The sequence below is a fragment of the Leguminivora glycinivorella genome, chromosome 1, assembly GCF_023078275.1.
Source record: "Leguminivora glycinivorella isolate SPB_JAAS2020 chromosome 1, LegGlyc_1.1, whole genome shotgun sequence".
NCBI classification, from domain to species: Eukaryota; Metazoa; Arthropoda; class Insecta; order Lepidoptera; family Tortricidae; genus Leguminivora; species Leguminivora glycinivorella.
This window is the reverse complement of record NC_062971.1, coordinates 16603789-16621074: the sequence shown is the minus strand read 5'-3', so window position 1 is coordinate 16621074 and position 17286 is coordinate 16603789. Positions and strand designations below refer to the sequence as shown.

The following is a 17286-nucleotide window of genomic DNA, read 5'->3' as shown; positions in this document are numbered from 1 at the left end:
ACTAACGGTGTTGAAAATATAATGGTTAAAATAAAACAGCAATTAAGATGTGCCATTGCTCACTCTTTATTACGCTTGTTAATTCAATAAGTATATAAAAACAAAATAATTTATTGTAAAATATCACTGATTGCTCCGCGGGCTCCACGGACTGCCCGGTAGGCCGAGCTTGAAATACACATCAACCTTTTCTATATGAAAACCTTTATTTTTAATATTAAGGTTCAAAAGAAAACAATTTGTACCGGTACCTGATAGTGTTTATTCTGATCAAATGAGTGAAGCCCAGATGTCCACCTTTTAACGGCAAGAAAGCCACAATCTACGGCGTACTTCGTAGCATATTTACACAGTGAGATATTTATTATTATATCTGCCGACTGATAATTAGGGTTAAGTAAATAAGTACTGAATAATAATTATACAAACTAAGTACTGGTTATTTTTCATTATAACATCTGAAAAACTAGGCCAGGTGGTTACTCTGGGTTATTTTTAGAGTTATCCTTATCAGGTAACGAGCAATATAATTGTTATAAATTGAAATGAATTATGATTAGATGACATTAACAAAAAATATACAGTCCATCAATATCCATACAAAATCTACTCATCACATGATTGCTACAAGTTTTCCAACATGTCTCGAGTGTACGATAAACGATTACACATCGTAACACTGTATCATGAAAGAACAGGAGGCAGACGAAGTTATACATATTAACAATTCTGTTTCAACAAGTAGTCGAAACAGAAACTTCCTCGGGTACAGGCGAGTTTATAAATATGTATACATTTCTTCACCTTACCTCTATGCAATAAGGTAAAAAAATGTACACATATTTAATTATTTATGAACTGTATCCGTTCTTCATGACTGATTTATGTTGGAAACTGAACTTTGGACACAAAGCTATCCGGATTTAACATCACCACAGGTATTATATAGCTAAATGTTCCCCTATTTCAATTAAATTTTATTTTTCTCGTCCCACGTACAGTATCCTATGCACTATGCAGCAACATCATTCATTGCATACTATGTAAAGGCATTAAGGATGTAGTGTACTGAATAAAAAGAAAACCTAAACAAAGTATTATCAACATTTTCAATTTATTTTTTACGTATTTTAAAGACGTAAATATGCAGATTGATATTAAAACTACTTGCAGCAAAATTGTAATCACGGATAAGTTTGTGTATTGATACATTAAGTTCACGACCAGCCGCCATTAAATTATTTGAAAGGCAACTAAACGGGCCCACGGTAGGGATTCGGCTCTTAATGCCCCATGCGTACATATGGTGCTCCAACCTGGGAATGCCGCAGGTGTAATTAACTAATTACGTCGATTCATATATTTAATGTACTATATAAAATTGAACGCTGAGCATCGGGGACTAAATGCTCGATTTACTCGCTCAAGATACTTAGCGAACAATCTCGAGATTTGTAATTTTTTTTTGTTTGTTTTTCATAACAAAAATAATTACAAGTCTCGGCAATCAATCAAACGAATCATTGCTGCGTTAGTAGCGAGTAGACAGTGCAGATGTAGTGCGAAAAGGGTTTCCTTCGTATTTTCCCGGAAACGTTCGTATTTGTCATGCTAGTTCAGTCAATGTCAGTACATCTTTTACTGAGACTGACTGAAATAGCATGACACGTTCGTACGTTTCCGTAACGATACGAAGGCAAATCTTTCCGCACTATATCTGTATACAGTAGAAAGTAGTGTCACGTCATTTCATTGACTCAATACATACAGCGCTACCACGACCACGTTAGCAGTGTCAAACTGACATTGATTGACGTGACGTGACGCATTAATTTGGGAGTAAGAGCGAGAAGCATATAAAGTACTTAATCTATGCTCTCGCACGCTTCCGAGTCCGTTTAAAACTGGCTGTAGGTCAGAGTCAATAGGTAATTCATAATCTTGTGATGGACACATACCTACTTTAGCCCCGTGAATAATGCAAACAAAAGCTCCAAATGTCGCTTGCGGCGCTGGCTCACTGCCCCTCCGTGGAAGCACCATTCTGTACATACGAGGCATAAATAACAAATATCGTCAGTAATGCGCGATTAAACAACACAAAAAGTTAAATTCAAGAGCTGGCTTCTGCCTTAAAATTTGTTATACCTACTACATCTATGTATGCTTATTCTACCTTATATCTATACATACAATCTTCTTCCAAGCGATTTAAAAAAGTCTTAGTACTTTATTTTAATCGTAGGTATTAATTTGTTAAATTGTCTTTATCGTTAAGTTCACTGAATCCACTTGCACCACTTTAATCCCGTTTAACACAACGAGTAACGAAAACTTTAGCCCTGCTAAATAAAACTACTATAACATACAACTAGGGTACAATACAACCGACAAAACTTGTACGACGAGCTTGCGCCTCTCTCACACTGCTCTCTGTGCCTGAAGGCACTCCAATTTTGGACTTGACCCTAATAAAATTATCGTATATGAAATATTGATACTGTGGTACATATTCCCGTAGTTACTTTTATTTGACTACAGTATGGATCATTAAATCTGTCTTGATTAATTATTGAATAATATATTAAAACGAGCTCGACGTTTGTATTCAGGTTCTGAAAATAGCCTTAAACGATTTGGCGCAAACTCGTCCTTCTATACAATTGACATTTTATTTTGATAAAATATTATAAAATCTATGTAGGAACCATGCGCGTCAATCTTCGTCAAACAGGAAAGGATATCTGAGAGCGAAGATTGGGCCGTGGCTCGAGATCAAATCATTAAAAATTTAAGGGTCCTTAATGAAAAAACGGCTGTCCATCTAATTTAAAGAATAAAAATGTACTTTATTACTGAGATAACTTCAGGTATGATCTGTCTTGTAAATCAGAGGAACAGTCGTAGTTTAATTGACAGACTCTTCAGTCCCGAGATACCATTCTATCACAACTCGTAACAAAAATATTTTTTGGATGTAGCTAGCAATGGCATCGCTAAATTAAAAATTAAATAAATCTTTGTAATAGTCTCGCGCGGAAGATCCATTCTATTCGTTGACATTATAAGATAATATGTAAGAATTACTTAAACTAAAAAAACTCGCTCTTTTAGGCATTGTGCAATCCATGTTTTGAGTGCATTAGGGATATGTACTAGGAAACAAAGGTTGGCATCCTCCTTTTCTTAACCGCCTTCTTAGGGTAGACACCCACGGGTAACTATTTCGTCTCTTGGAGGTGTTTCTATGAAAAGTTGCGTTGCTACATGTGCGAACTTTCATATTACTAGATACTAGCCCAGTAGCCCATAGCCCGGATGTGTGAGAGACAAAATAGTTGCGACGGCAAAGTTGCCCGTGGGCGGAGCATACCCTTATGTTACTAAATGTATGCAATGACGGGCACATGTATAACATGAGAGTCGCGTAGTAACATATTGTAGGTAGTTCTAAATGTAACACATTGGACAGATATGTGACTTACTTACAATATTATTTTATAATGTCACCACGTCTAATACAAACGTTCAAATCATTGTAACAGTGTCAACACAACGTTCAAAAACAGTAAATATCTCAAAAATACTACTTAATGTGACGGTCGTACAATATATCTGTAAGAGGCGCCACCGGATCCGACGCGACGACGCGTCACAAATTCGCCAAATTAGGATCGAAAATACTTTTACTATCATCATTATCATCAACTAAAACTTTAATGCCCTAACACATATATAGCCTAACATCATGTATCTAATACACCGATCAAAGCTTACTACAGGAAGCGAAGTATAATGTCTCCTCGAGAAATAAGATTAATTGGGAGTAAACATCGGCAAAACTAGACTTTACGAATAGTTACGACAGGCGTCCAAACACCCTCAATAAAGTAGAAAAAACGAATAAAAAGAAACGTGCAATTCGAGTGTATGATAAGTGAATGAAGTCTTATACGTAAAGAAATAGAAAAAGACTGCGGCCGCACCCAGAAGTCGCGCGGTAAACGGCGAGCGCGCAGCAACCCCAAGTCGCATCCCAAGATCGCGTCGGATCCGCTCCGCCCGTCTAGTACAAGCGTTACAATATTAAAGTCTTTCGTTATTTTGTACTGTATCATTATTGAGTGCAAAAGGAACGTCAGCAATAAAAAGATCAAAATGTCGTGTACAGTTATCAATGATATGGAACGGTGCTGGGATAACTAGGGCCGCGCGCGGGCACCCGCCGGCCCACAGCGGGCGCGGGCGGCGCACAAGGACCGCGACTCACTGTAATAGGACACAATACATTTGTTATTATATATTATATGTTACGATTACAAATTGCCCAAAATATCTATTTATGTATAAATATGAGGGATTCTTCGTTAGAACATTGCACACTAGATTGTATTTATAAAAATTGTTCCCGGGTTTAAAAGGGAATGAATGTTTTAAGGCCAGAAGATAGAGAAACTTCGTTAAAAGAGAAATCAAATTAGTTTCAGAGCTGTTGAACGTCCAATCTTTAAGGGGGTAAACAGGGTATGAAAGTTTTTATTACCTGGGTCAATTTGAGTAGACTTGAAGTTTTGAATGATTCACGGTTAGGTTATTTTCATTAACTTATATTGACCGGGATATAGACCGTGACTACCTTTTTGATTTTTATCGAGCTCCCGCGATTTTTATGCAGCCGAAGCGCGCGAAGGAGGGTAGATCGCACGCTGTCTACGCAACTTTGACATCCACCCGCCTTCGTCAGTTTTCCGTGATCATGATGCCTGCAACTGCGTCGAAATATCGGGAGCTCGATAAAAATCAAAAAGGTACTTAATCACGGTCTATATCCCGGTCAATATAAGTCTAGAGACTTGAAATTAGAAGGACAAAATAAAAATTCTGTGCTATTCAAAGATTATCGATATCGAGAAATAAATGGATACATGTACACGGAAGAAGTCACGGGTGACAGGTAGTTTAAAGAATAGAGGTAGGTTACCTGCGCGCTATCACCAGCAGAAGACGGAAAGCTCGCCGCCGTGCGCGTGAGCATGCGCGTGCGAGCCGACGCCGCGCCATGAGCGCACGCCGCCCACCTTCAGCTGTAACAAATAAATTGTTTACAATTATGTACTTATATGTATTTAATGAATCTAGTCAGTATACTAATAAACTCTGAGCATATGCTTGAGCAAGATTCGATGTCAGTTTTGTGACGACAATTAAGCATGAAATTTCAATAAAAATATTGCTTTTGTGTTAATTGCATAAACTATAAGCAATAATCTACATTAATAACATGAAAAAAGTTGGTTTTTACAGCCATTTTTATTCTTAATTGTCGTCACAAAACTGACATTGAGTTCATTTTTGTTGTCACTAATTTTGGGTCCCAATTTCTGAAAATGCCCTTATCGTTCCAAACAAATAAACCAATCGATGAGATATTGAAATCCCTCATGACATTGTACATTTTTAGAAGCAATTTGCATAATTTGTTACACATTTCTAAAGTGCAAATCTGATCATGATTTCCTTTTACAAGCTGAAGTATAAAATAAATCAATAATAATCGAATCGATAAGGCCCCCGAAGAAGGTCTCAACACGATTTAAATTCTGACATGTAGGAAACAATTACGAAAACAAATCATACTTCATTAAACAAACTACCATAGGTACTTCTACCAAAGAGGATCGAGTATTATAGAGAGTTACTGTCGAAGTAAAATGTGTAATCACAGTGCATAGACTGCCATCTCTTGACACAGGCTTAAAACTTTACTTTACTTCACTTACTTTACTTTTGAACCTCAGTTTTGACAATTTGGCCCATATTCATAGCTTGATATGTGTTAAAATGTCCAATATTAATATTAGCGCCATCTAGCTAAGCGTACCCCAGAGGTGTAATGCCATCTATACCTTGTACTTTTGGCACTTGAAAAAAGTGTAAACAAACCGGAGCCGTCAAATTTGACAGATCAAGGGATAGTGAACCTTTTAAGGCCAGAAACCTTTTCCTGTAAAATTTAGCTTAAAACCAATATTTCGTAAGTCATAATTATTCGTTGGTAAAATTCGGGAGAAAAGGGGGAATGGTATTTTATTTTTTACATTTTCCTTCATAATTCTTTTTATTTTCCACTACAATAAAATTTTAAAAAATAGTTTTGATATGTACAATTTGAGCTCTTTCTAACGATACCCCACTTGACCTAGTAACTTGACATTTACAGTTTGCCCCCCTTCCATTTTGGCCATTTTCTATAATTAATATAATTAATAGTTTCAGCTTGTAGAGGTTTAAAATGTTCATAATTGTTCCAAATTTCAAATCGATAGCGTAAGTAGTTCTCAAGATACTTAGAAATGTGACAGACATACAGACGGACAGAGCGTCGCCATAAGAGTTCCTTTTGTACCTTTTTGGTACGGAACCCTAAAAAACATAAATATAACAATCATCAACACAAATATCGAACTCGGAACAGATGATGATGATGATGATTGATAACAAGCAATGGCAAATGTCAGACAGATAAAATTAAAAATCGCGTAAGGTGAACCTTTATATTTTAGTAGAGTTAGTGCGTTTTCACATTATCCGATCCGATATCGGATGTAGGACCGATATCCCATACATTACAGGCGCCATCTTGGATTTTTCCATCGAAATCCTTCCGACATCCGATATCGGATCGGATAATGTGAAACCGGAGTTACACCCAGATTAAAATGCAACCATGAGTTTTAAACCTCTGCAATATTAGGTACTTTTTGGTTGATGATTCCCTGAAGAAAATAATAATATTCATTAAATGTAATGACGATATGTTTGTATTCGTGAAGGTGTATACGTTTCGTCAAATTAAACGAAATTACATATTAGTGGAATGAAATAGAAAATAGTAGTGAGTTCAATTATTTTTAAATAGAAAAAAAATATCAGGAACCAAACGTTACCTAATAAACAACCCTCAAATTTGACAGCTCAGGTTTGTTTACACTTTTTTCAAGTGCCAAAAGTACAAGGTATAGGCCACCGTAGCTTTTTCTGTATGGTACTGAGGTACGTTTTTTCTTAGGCTTTATCTGTCTATACGGAGTTATATAGGTCTTTGCTTCTACTATTTAACCAACATATTAGGTACATATGTAGGTATGTATTACATTAGAAGCGCCTTAAAAGGAAAACCGGTATTAACTATCTGCTCCTAAACAATTTCCAGAGATCAAATCCAGCAAAAACAAGCTCCATACCTTACGAGTAGCTCAAAAAGTGTAATGCATCGAGTTCTCATTCCACTGCTGGCCATATACGGATAGGAGAGGGCCGGCGCAGTCTGCGCGCGCAAGGAATGCGGTCCATTGAAAACTGTTCAATGGGCCGGAAGAGCCATTGAGACGCGCGGATTTTTATGGTACGTGCTTAGAGTGAGAAGCTTCGACGAGTGATTTTCGCAAGGGCGTAATGATACAAGCTAGAAAAAGTAGAGACTGAATACCTATTATATCTTTACCAAATACGAGTATACACATCGAGTTTGGTTGGGTTCATGTCATCCAAGATGACATGAACCAAACTCGATTTCTAGAAGACTTAAGACGAAGTTACTCTAGATATAATTAATACAAATAATTGTGCAATGAAGTTATAGAACAATAATCTTGAGCCAAAATTACCAAATACACACCCGACTCTTTTGTTCTTGTAAACTTTATATGAACCTTTTTCCCTATCATCATAAACATTTCGATTCCGATAGGTCTGTACACTCCAGTGACGGCTGGTTAAAATTTCTGCTAGGCAACACCAAAGCAAAAAGAAAAAACCTACCTTAGCATTAGGTACTTTGCTTGTAATCAATTTGAGGCAAACCGGTGGGAATCGGCTAGTACGGACCAGCCGCTGCTGCGTACACACTAATTTAAACATTTAGCATCACTGCTCATCATGCTGGCTCCCCACAAATCAAATAATTTTCGCTTTTTTTTTAATTTATGATATCTCTTTTAGTAGATAGTTTGACATGGATATTGCGTGCCGAACATTACGTTGTTGCCTTACGCCACAAAATACGGTACAGTTTTTACCAGTGGTAAACTACTGGGATTTTTTTTTCAGAACCGTTCCAGAATAAGAGCGTGGTGAGTGTTGCAACACGAGGCTTAAAATATAACTTTTCTTTTACTGACACCTGTATTTATTAAAAAATGTTTCAGTCACTTTAAACTATCACAATAATATTTTGGTAGTAACTACTGGGAAAACTAATCCCAGTAGCTATCAACCCCCGGTGTGGTAATTAACAATGTGGGGAAAATCCCAGTAGTTAGGACAGGTAAAAACTTGGTGGTAACTAGTGGGAATAGCCACAAAAATATAAGGGAAGTATTTGTCAATGGGGAAATAATGAAATACTAGGACGTTTTAAAACAGTATCTTTATTTTTAAGCGCCGCCCCAAATCTCAAGGAAGGTGGTTCTCAATTCGTACGTATTTCAATTCTCTTCGCATGTATATATATATATATATATATATGTATCTCAATTTAATGTTTATGCCACGATATCTCCGTCGTTACTGGACCGATTTTTAAAATTTCTTTCTGTGTCATAATCTTCAGGCTTAAAGTGCAAATCTGCAAATTGTCGAACGCTCTGAAACATTTCCTTTTATCGGTACAATCGACAGCCAACGCTGCCTCCTTCCTTCATCTTTTGGAACACTGAAAAGTTTAATATTATTCATGTTAATTGTAAAGACATAAACAATAAAGTTGGTATTATTATACTGTGATATGAACTATGAACATAGAAACCGTACCAAGTTGATAGATTTAGCTCCATTCAATAAGAGTAAATACCATGCAAGAAAAAAGATTGGTCACCCTAGTCGTAAAACCACACATAGCATTATTTTTCTTTAAAGGTCATATTTATCGTTCTAAACCTATTCGTGGGAATTTTGATATAATTTGAGACAATGAAAACAATATAATGATAAGAACTAATCAAGATTACAAGCAAAATAGCAGAAAATTTATTGCCAGCGAGGTTTATGAACATTTTGGTAAAATAAGTACTTACTTGTGAAATTTTACGTCGGATTTCGGTTTCCATTTACTTCCACAATGGTTCACTATGCAATACATAGCGCAGAACTTAAGTAAATCGTCGAAAAACGTTTATTTCGCAAAATAAATATCTGAATCGGTGAATGACTTTTGACAATTCTGACATATCGGGCATATTTTTTTATTATTAGTGTTCCCATAGTACGCAGGAGGTAAATACCGGAGAAATAAGGTTTTTGATTGAGTTTTTTTTCGTATAATACAAAGAAAAGTAAGTCAAATTTGATTGAAGAATGTTTTATACGTTTTTTTTAGTAACTAATCTGGCAATACATCACAGTGTCGGAAAGAGATAGAACATAGGAGTAAAGGTGAATGAACCTGGCTTCAACTCATTGGTCGGCACGCAAAATCCATGGTATATAATATTCTTGACAGTAGGTAATAAACCGATGTTACATTTCTTTAACTCCAGCAAAACCACAGAAGAGGTGAGGGACCTCAACGATAACTTATCACGCGGAAGAGGATTACTTCAAACCCTTATCTGGCGTCTTTGCCCACGGCATGCGCACTTGTTTGCCTTGGTTTCATTTGATAAGCTAACACTAGTGCATAAACCATCCGCCCACTCATCCTAGCCTACTTACCATACTATAAAATGCTCAAGTAATATTAAGACGTAATGATAAATGCAGGCACTTTAATATAGTAATCGAACGGGACGGAAATAATCATATAAATAAATACAGGCCCATTTATCAAAATAAAATTATCATTATTGTCCCAGAGCTGTAAGAACCTCTTTTTGACACATGACAGCGTCGACAAAACGTAAACTAGCGCAACCTAATGAAATTTTAAATAAAATCCTGTAAAAATATTTAAAAAAATCAAGTACTTAAAAACAATATTTAGCTTACTTTAAATATAATCTAACACTATGTTACATTTTTGCGGATCTTCGTTAGTGAGTATTTTACGATATTCATTTATCACGCAGGATTTACTTATTATTAAAACTCATTTATCATTCATTTTTATTTTTAAACTAGTGCTGTGGCAGAGTCTGTCATTTCGATTCAAATGACATTTCAGTAAGTTGATAGAAATAGTATATTTGTTTAAGCGCCTCCTTAATCGATTCAACCAATTCGAAATTAATCGTTAGATTTGGCAAAAGATAAGTCTTAAAAGCCACATCGCAACTCAAAACAAATGTGTAAAAATGTGAACTTACAAATCCGGGACAATAAAAATGTAGTACTGTCGATCAACTAGCCATATACATGTAGATAGGTCTCCTATAGTACGTTCACGTTCACTGTGGAGGGGGGTGGTTAATTACTAGTTACTAATTGGCGCAACAAAACTTGCATATTCCATTAATACCTAATTAGATGTATATAATTACAATATTATTATAGATTTTCACGGTAAGCCCTCAGACCATCCCCAAATCCCCATATCCCATTGAGCTCCACAAAAGACGGTCCTGAGCATTTCATTCAGCTATTTCTCGTAAACGCTTGTGAGGTCCACCTAATTACCTCATTTTTGAAGATATGGCCCGCACATTGCTACTTCAGTCAAGAATAGGTACCTATATGGAACTTTCCATAGGACGATCGATAACGCTAAGTCTGACCTGTCATCCGAGCCGCAATGTGAACGACTATGACTCAGATCAGTCCACCATTCATCATCATGCTCAAAAGCATTTGACTTTAGAAAAAATATTACGATGTATGGCTGTTCTAGCTACCTATTGAATAATACATATGTCTCGTATTGAATTCTTACCAGCATAGGTATAATCCATACTTGTGGTATAAAGGTAAGGTAAGGTGTGAAAATTTTGCACCAATTAGGTACTGCTTGCGACACTAAAACGTATTACATTTTATTTTTTAATCTTCCTCGGCCTAGTCCAGAGTTTCTCGGTTTGATTTGTTTTAGCCTGCTTAGTAGTTATTAACACAGACGAAAATAAAACTGGTCGTAAAACTTTTCATTCAGACTTGTATCATGAGTGATAGAGATCGTGATATGAACACAGTCCTCAGTTCGATTTGTAACTACTAGGTATAGCAACGCCTGCCCTGCACCGGCAGCAGCCGGCACCACATGCAGTCGTGGGAAGCGCTAGCGCATGTGCACCGCACACGACTCACGTAAATACCCAAAATAAACCTCATGCTATTACAACGCTGACGAGGCTATTACTGTTTCATACGAAAGTTGAACATCGTGTCTCCCGCATAGTAATTATCGTAACAATATATAAGTAATTTGGAATGAAACCTTAATCCGTAGGTGCGTTAAATGTAAGATACCAAATGACTGGTATTTTGACCTTATAATAATCATAACGGTTAGTTGATACCGTGCGTAGGTAACGTTAAAGGTCTATCTTGCTTAATTTACCTAATCAGTATACAGTAATCGCTATAATATTCGGTCAATCCAACCAACGAAGCTAAGGTACCAAACTAATCAACTAGGTGTTGATATCGGGGGTCTACCGTGAGTCCGAGTACCTAGGTACCGTGATAATTTTGTAAAGGGTAAGTCGCTACAACTCGGAACCGCCGAGTCAGCCCTGCCGCTTTAAATTAAGAGACCTAACCAAATTTAGCCGCAAATAAAAGTTAATTAAAATCCAGATAGCGGCGCTGATGGCAATCAGACACGACACGACAAATTGCCCGAGATCCACGACCAGATCTACGTGCGGCCGATTGTAATTGGAGTTCAAGGGTAGCGTTCAAGTACAGTCGCCGACAAAATTATTTACCCTAGTCTAGACTAGATAGCTAATACAAGTCGGTGGAAAGCAAGTAGGAACATTATGTGCTGGCGTCTTGTCGACGTTATACTTATACAGCGTGTGTATTCCATACGGGCGAATATCTTAATAACGATTAGTATCGGACTTAAAGAGCCTAACTACTTGTTTTTTTTAATATATAAGATATTTTTTTTCATACATAAATTACATTACGACATGACATTTAGGTATGTCATGTCAAATTAAGTTGTACGGCGTTCATTGCTGCTTGGTCAGATTTAAAAAATTAATTACTCTTAATTCAATTCAATTCAAAACCTTTAATGTCATAAACAACACATGTCAAAAATACAAAAATAATAATACAATAAATAAGGAATTTAAATAATCTTAAACAACTTAGTCAAAAAATAATGATAAATTTAAATACTAACCATATATATAAAAAAAAAACAAGAAATTAAAACAAAATGTCAAAGGAAAAAAACACACATTCATCATTTTAAAGTAAACTTACTATAGAATTCACGGACCGTAAAAAATGCCTTGTGAATTAAGAATTAATAACACTTTTTAACAACATGATTATCCTATACGATTCGAATGATCAGATACTATAACATTATTCGCCCGTATGGAATCCACACTATATCTAAGAAATATGGAAATAATTGCCTTTATTGTCGATGATATTTGTAGATATAATCTCATAAATGTATTGAAAAATGTACTCTCATTCCGACACAAAAATAGATTTAGACATTTGTATACAGTCAAGCGTAAGTCTGTTAAGGAAAAAAATCAGGTGACAAGCTTTTACGGCACAAGATGGTTGCTTATCCTGGCACGGCGGTTCGTAATTTGCCTCTCTATCGATCTTACATATTCAAGCGGGAGAATGCAGATAAATTAAATACATATTTTGTTTTATCGCGGTAGGGTCTTCGAATTGGATGTCTATTCATCCGTACCTATACCTACTCATACATATAGGGTTTGAGATCCGGATATCCGGATATCCGAATTATCCGGATATCCGTTGAATTTGAGATCCGGATCCGAGGTCTCGTAGGATCCGAATAAAACGGATAATACGGATCCGTTAAATATGGGTATCTATCCACGCCAGAAAGAATTTTCGAATCAAATTTATGAATTACATACATACATGGGTGAATCAACTTTTTCTTGCTTTTTGCAAGAATTACCCTTACTTATTATTAGGTCTACTTTTGTGATTTTTAACCTTACCATCGTGAATAAAGATCCTTATTTCACGTATACCAATTAGGGAAAAATTTAAAAACGATTCATTTTTAATTAAAACAATATGTGACCCAGTGGAAGAGACACTTTTTTCATACAAAAGTGAGGGACAGCTATGTCCACTGGGTCACTGCTCGAAACAAAGTTATAAAATAGGAAATCCTATAATTACATGTTGTATTGCGTAGCTAGTATATTTGTCTTTAATATAATAAGTATACATTAATTAGACTAAATCCCAATTAAATTTTCTGACCACATGTAGTCGAAGTATGCGAAATTTTGCTGGCAAAGAAAAGTTGATTCACCCACATACAGTCACGCCTGTATCCCATAAAGGGGTAGGCAGAGCACATGAAACTACTAAAGCGTCAGTGCCACTCTTGGCAAATAAGGGGTTGAAAGAAAACGATGGCATTTATGAATTATTTCCTGTATTTTGTCGCCTAAAATGTTAATTTACATTTAATTCATTCAAATACTCCAGAATATCAAGCTAGGTTATGTTTGGTACATTACGCCATGCGATGAATTCATAAAACTATATGTTAACAAAATAAATAAAATGAACAGTAAACCATTGTTTTTAAAACTGCTTTCGTTTCTAACTGGATGCATCCCGCAGGAATAACGATAAATTATTGATTTTCTATAAAGCAGAAATGATTGCCATGGATATTTTTAAGCTTAATGATGAATTCTGAGATCATGGAAGTAATTAATATAATTACATCCGTAATTATTTTATAAGTTGAATCCAGATCCATTTTCTTTGTATTTAATAAGATGGGAGGAAAACTAGCAGACAGGTCGCCTGATGGTAAGCGATCACTCCTGCCTATGGTCACCCAAAACACCAGAAGGATTGGAGGTGCGTTGCCAGCCTTAGAGCTTCACTGAAAAGCGACAGGCAAATATCAAATGACATTTTGCACATAAGTTCAGAAAAACAATTGAAAATGGTACATGATAACTAAATATGTGTCACATATTTTAGGGTCAAACAGATTTTAATGTATGGGTAATTGGTTATATCTCTCCTGTGGACATTAAGTCCTTACATGTCCATTTTGTGCTGTGTTGGTAAATAAAATATCTTTTTTTTTATTTTATTACAAAAGTTAAGAAAATCTAGTGCTAATTTTTAGACGACATTCTAATGACGGGAAACATTTTTTTAGTTCTTGACACTCAAATAGGAAAAACGGGATACGAATGTACCAGAGTCGTTAACTTTTATAATATTGTCCACAGAAGTTTTACTAAATCTTTTTGACCCTTCACACGTCTAATACGTGTAACACAATGAAATTATATTATATTATCTTTTTTCCTACACCTGAAATTTCGCATGGATGTATTTATTGGCTGTGGTTATGGATAGACGCCCCAGTAAAACGGAGGTATTAGTGAACAACACTACCAAACCCTACATACATATGAAATTATTACCTATGTCTCCAAAATCAGACAAGACATTGTTAGGTAAAGTTGGTAGGTAAGACGTCAAACTGCGCTACAACCCCATAAAATGCAATCACGCCGCTTTTGACCCAGTTTTACGTATACATAATAATAAAACTGTTTTCCTCGTGATAATGCGAGTTATTCAAACGAAGTTACCGGCGAGATTAACATAACGCGCGTGATTAATTTGATCGAGTTACCGAACAGGCGTTAAACTGAATTACGACGAATATCTAATCTTTTCCAGGGAGGCAGATTCCACGCAAATTTAATCGGATATTTTATTTACACCCATGTTTTCTAAGACGCGTTATACTGAAATTATTACAAAGTATCTTTGAACTTGCAGCTGTAGATAATTCGTGAAGCATTTATGTCGCACTATAGTAGGTAATTTTTGTTGTCATTATATCTTTTCACACTGCTCCGCACTTCGGAATGACGTCCGAAGTTGCGAATTTTAACTTTGTATGTACTCTAGATTTATGTTTGTACGCGCAAATCACATAGACAATACACTCGAACTTCCGCTTCTCGAGCTTCGAAGTCGTGCTTTTGGACGAAGCATGCCGGTGCCGACGGTGCATGCCGCAGGGTATGCTACCATCATCGCTTCTGACCTTGAAACGACATGCGACGGCCGTTGCCGCCTCCACTCCTGCAGCAACAGTAATGCAGCTGAAGTGGTTGTGAGACTTGACTTGTGAGGTTGTCAACTTAAAGGTTGCATGCTGATGGTAATTGCTGCAGGGGCGACATCGGCTATATAAATAAATAAAATCATTGTCAAACTATACTTACTATACTTGATGCGGATTGAACGTTTCTATCAAGACAGCAAAAAAAGCGACGTCAACTGCCAGTGTCACTTGGCTGACATTAGTGTTTTTTTTCTATTTTCTTACAAATCAGCACGCGCAAAGGCATTGTCAGATTGTCACCTCATTTACCATTAAATTTCACAAACGTTATTTCGGTCACTTAAAAAACGATAACAAATAAATTATACGAAATAAAAATAAAACGCCACCTTTCCGTGACCTTTATACCGTATTCTATCAGAAAAATATATTAGGTATTTGCCTATCTTCAAAAAACTACCTAATACCCAATAATTATTCAGTCAACCTCCCCGTCCGAATACATACCATTAACGCCCCGTGAAAACATAATGAAGTACATAGTCCCTAATAAATATTTGATAAATATGACAAATTATTATTTTTTCTTCAATATTGTTAGTTATGTTAGTTAAATACTAATTAGGGCACAATCATTGTGTCGAAGAAATGTTAGAAGATATTGAATTTGATCTCACACGACAAGCCCTACCTAGGTATACTACTACTACTACTACTGTATTGTATACTTATAAACTGTTTTTTTTTTGAGATTGAGATTGTGATGAATGCCAAGAAATCCATGCCTGTTTATTTGTATCGCGTATACACATGTTGTGTCGTGTTTCGTACGTGCACGTGGCCTGTGGACGTGACCGGCATACGCGAGCAAGCCGTGTTCACAAAACATGCTGTCTCGAAACTCTCGAAGCGGCTTTAGATTCACCCCTAGCCCCTAGTGTAACTTGGTCTTGAGGTCCGTAACAATTTCTTGGTTAGTACGACGCGTTAAGTTGGTGATGTTAATAAAAAAACAGGTAGAGAGAATATTTCACATTCAAGGAACGTCTTTACAGTGGCTCTGTAAGTGATCTTTGTCCAATTTCGTCAAAATCGCAAAAAACGCAAGTAATCAATAAAATGCAGCATTAACTTGACGGGGTAACCTAATACTGCTAGGGTTGTCACCCAGAACATGGTTGAATATTAATGTTTTTGGTTGTAATATTAATGTTTTTGGTTGTAACGTTACGTGATATATCGGGATTTCAGAGATCGTCATTAAGTAAAAAGTAGGGATGTACCGACTAGTCGGGAAAGCCGACTATCCGGCCACATTTGTAGTCGGCGATTAGTCGGCAAAAAGGGCCGATTAGTCGGCACCTCATTAGTGATAGAATAACAGTACAAAATTAAATTACCATCTGAAAATTATGGTTGTATTATGTAACTATTTGTAATTCCCATTTTTTTTGTCTAAATAACAAATATCTGTATTTATCACAGAAATAAATATCCCACCTAGGATTATCGACTTCATAGGCAGGATCACTACCCACTAAGCCAAGCCGGTTGTCAAAAGTGGAAAATGTATATAAACATTGTCATGAGCCTTTGAACTTGCAAAAAATCATGAAAAGCGCGTTCGAAGGACCAAAAATGAAATTCAAAATGTGAATTTAGTCGAAAATTAAGTTTTGGCCGACTAGCCGACTAGTCGGCCGACTAATCGGCCACCCAAGCGCCGACTAGTCGGTAGTCGGCCTAGTCGGCCAAATCAGTAGTCGGTACATCCCTAGTAAAAAGGCATCACATCATCCGCCCCGTGGCCCCCGCCCAAGCAAAGCTCAGGTGTTCTATCCATAAATGGTAAGAGTTCTCCTTCTTCATACCTGCTGCATCTTATCAAAGTCTAGCGCGGGGCGGTGCCTGCGAGGCGGCGGCAGCGCGGCGCGACGCCGTCGCGGCGAGCCGGGCGCGCGCGCCGCACACGCGCAGCCCGCGCCCGCGCCGGCGCGCCGCGGCTTCAGCGCCTCTAGCGGCGGCGACGTGCGGAACCTCACTGGCGTCTCCACCTGGAA

General features: G+C 36.8%; 1 protein-coding gene across 3 annotated transcripts in view; it reads right to left on the bottom strand.

The window, feature by feature from the left end:
- Positions 1-42: 42 nt before the first annotated feature.
- Positions 43-17286, bottom strand: part of LOC125233021 — an 80942-nt gene continuing 63698 nt past the window's right edge. For all 3 annotated transcript variants that reach the window (XM_048138884.1, XM_048138879.1, XM_048138878.1), the window contains 3 exons: positions 17098-17280; positions 4982-5084; positions 43-4269 (listed from right to left, as the gene is read on the bottom strand). In XM_048138884.1, the coding sequence (XP_047994841.1) occupies positions 4992-5084; positions 17098-17280 (276 nt within the window). In that variant the 3' untranslated portion in view covers positions 43-4269; positions 4982-4991. The remainder of the gene's footprint in view (positions 4270-4981; positions 5085-17097; positions 17281-17286) is intronic.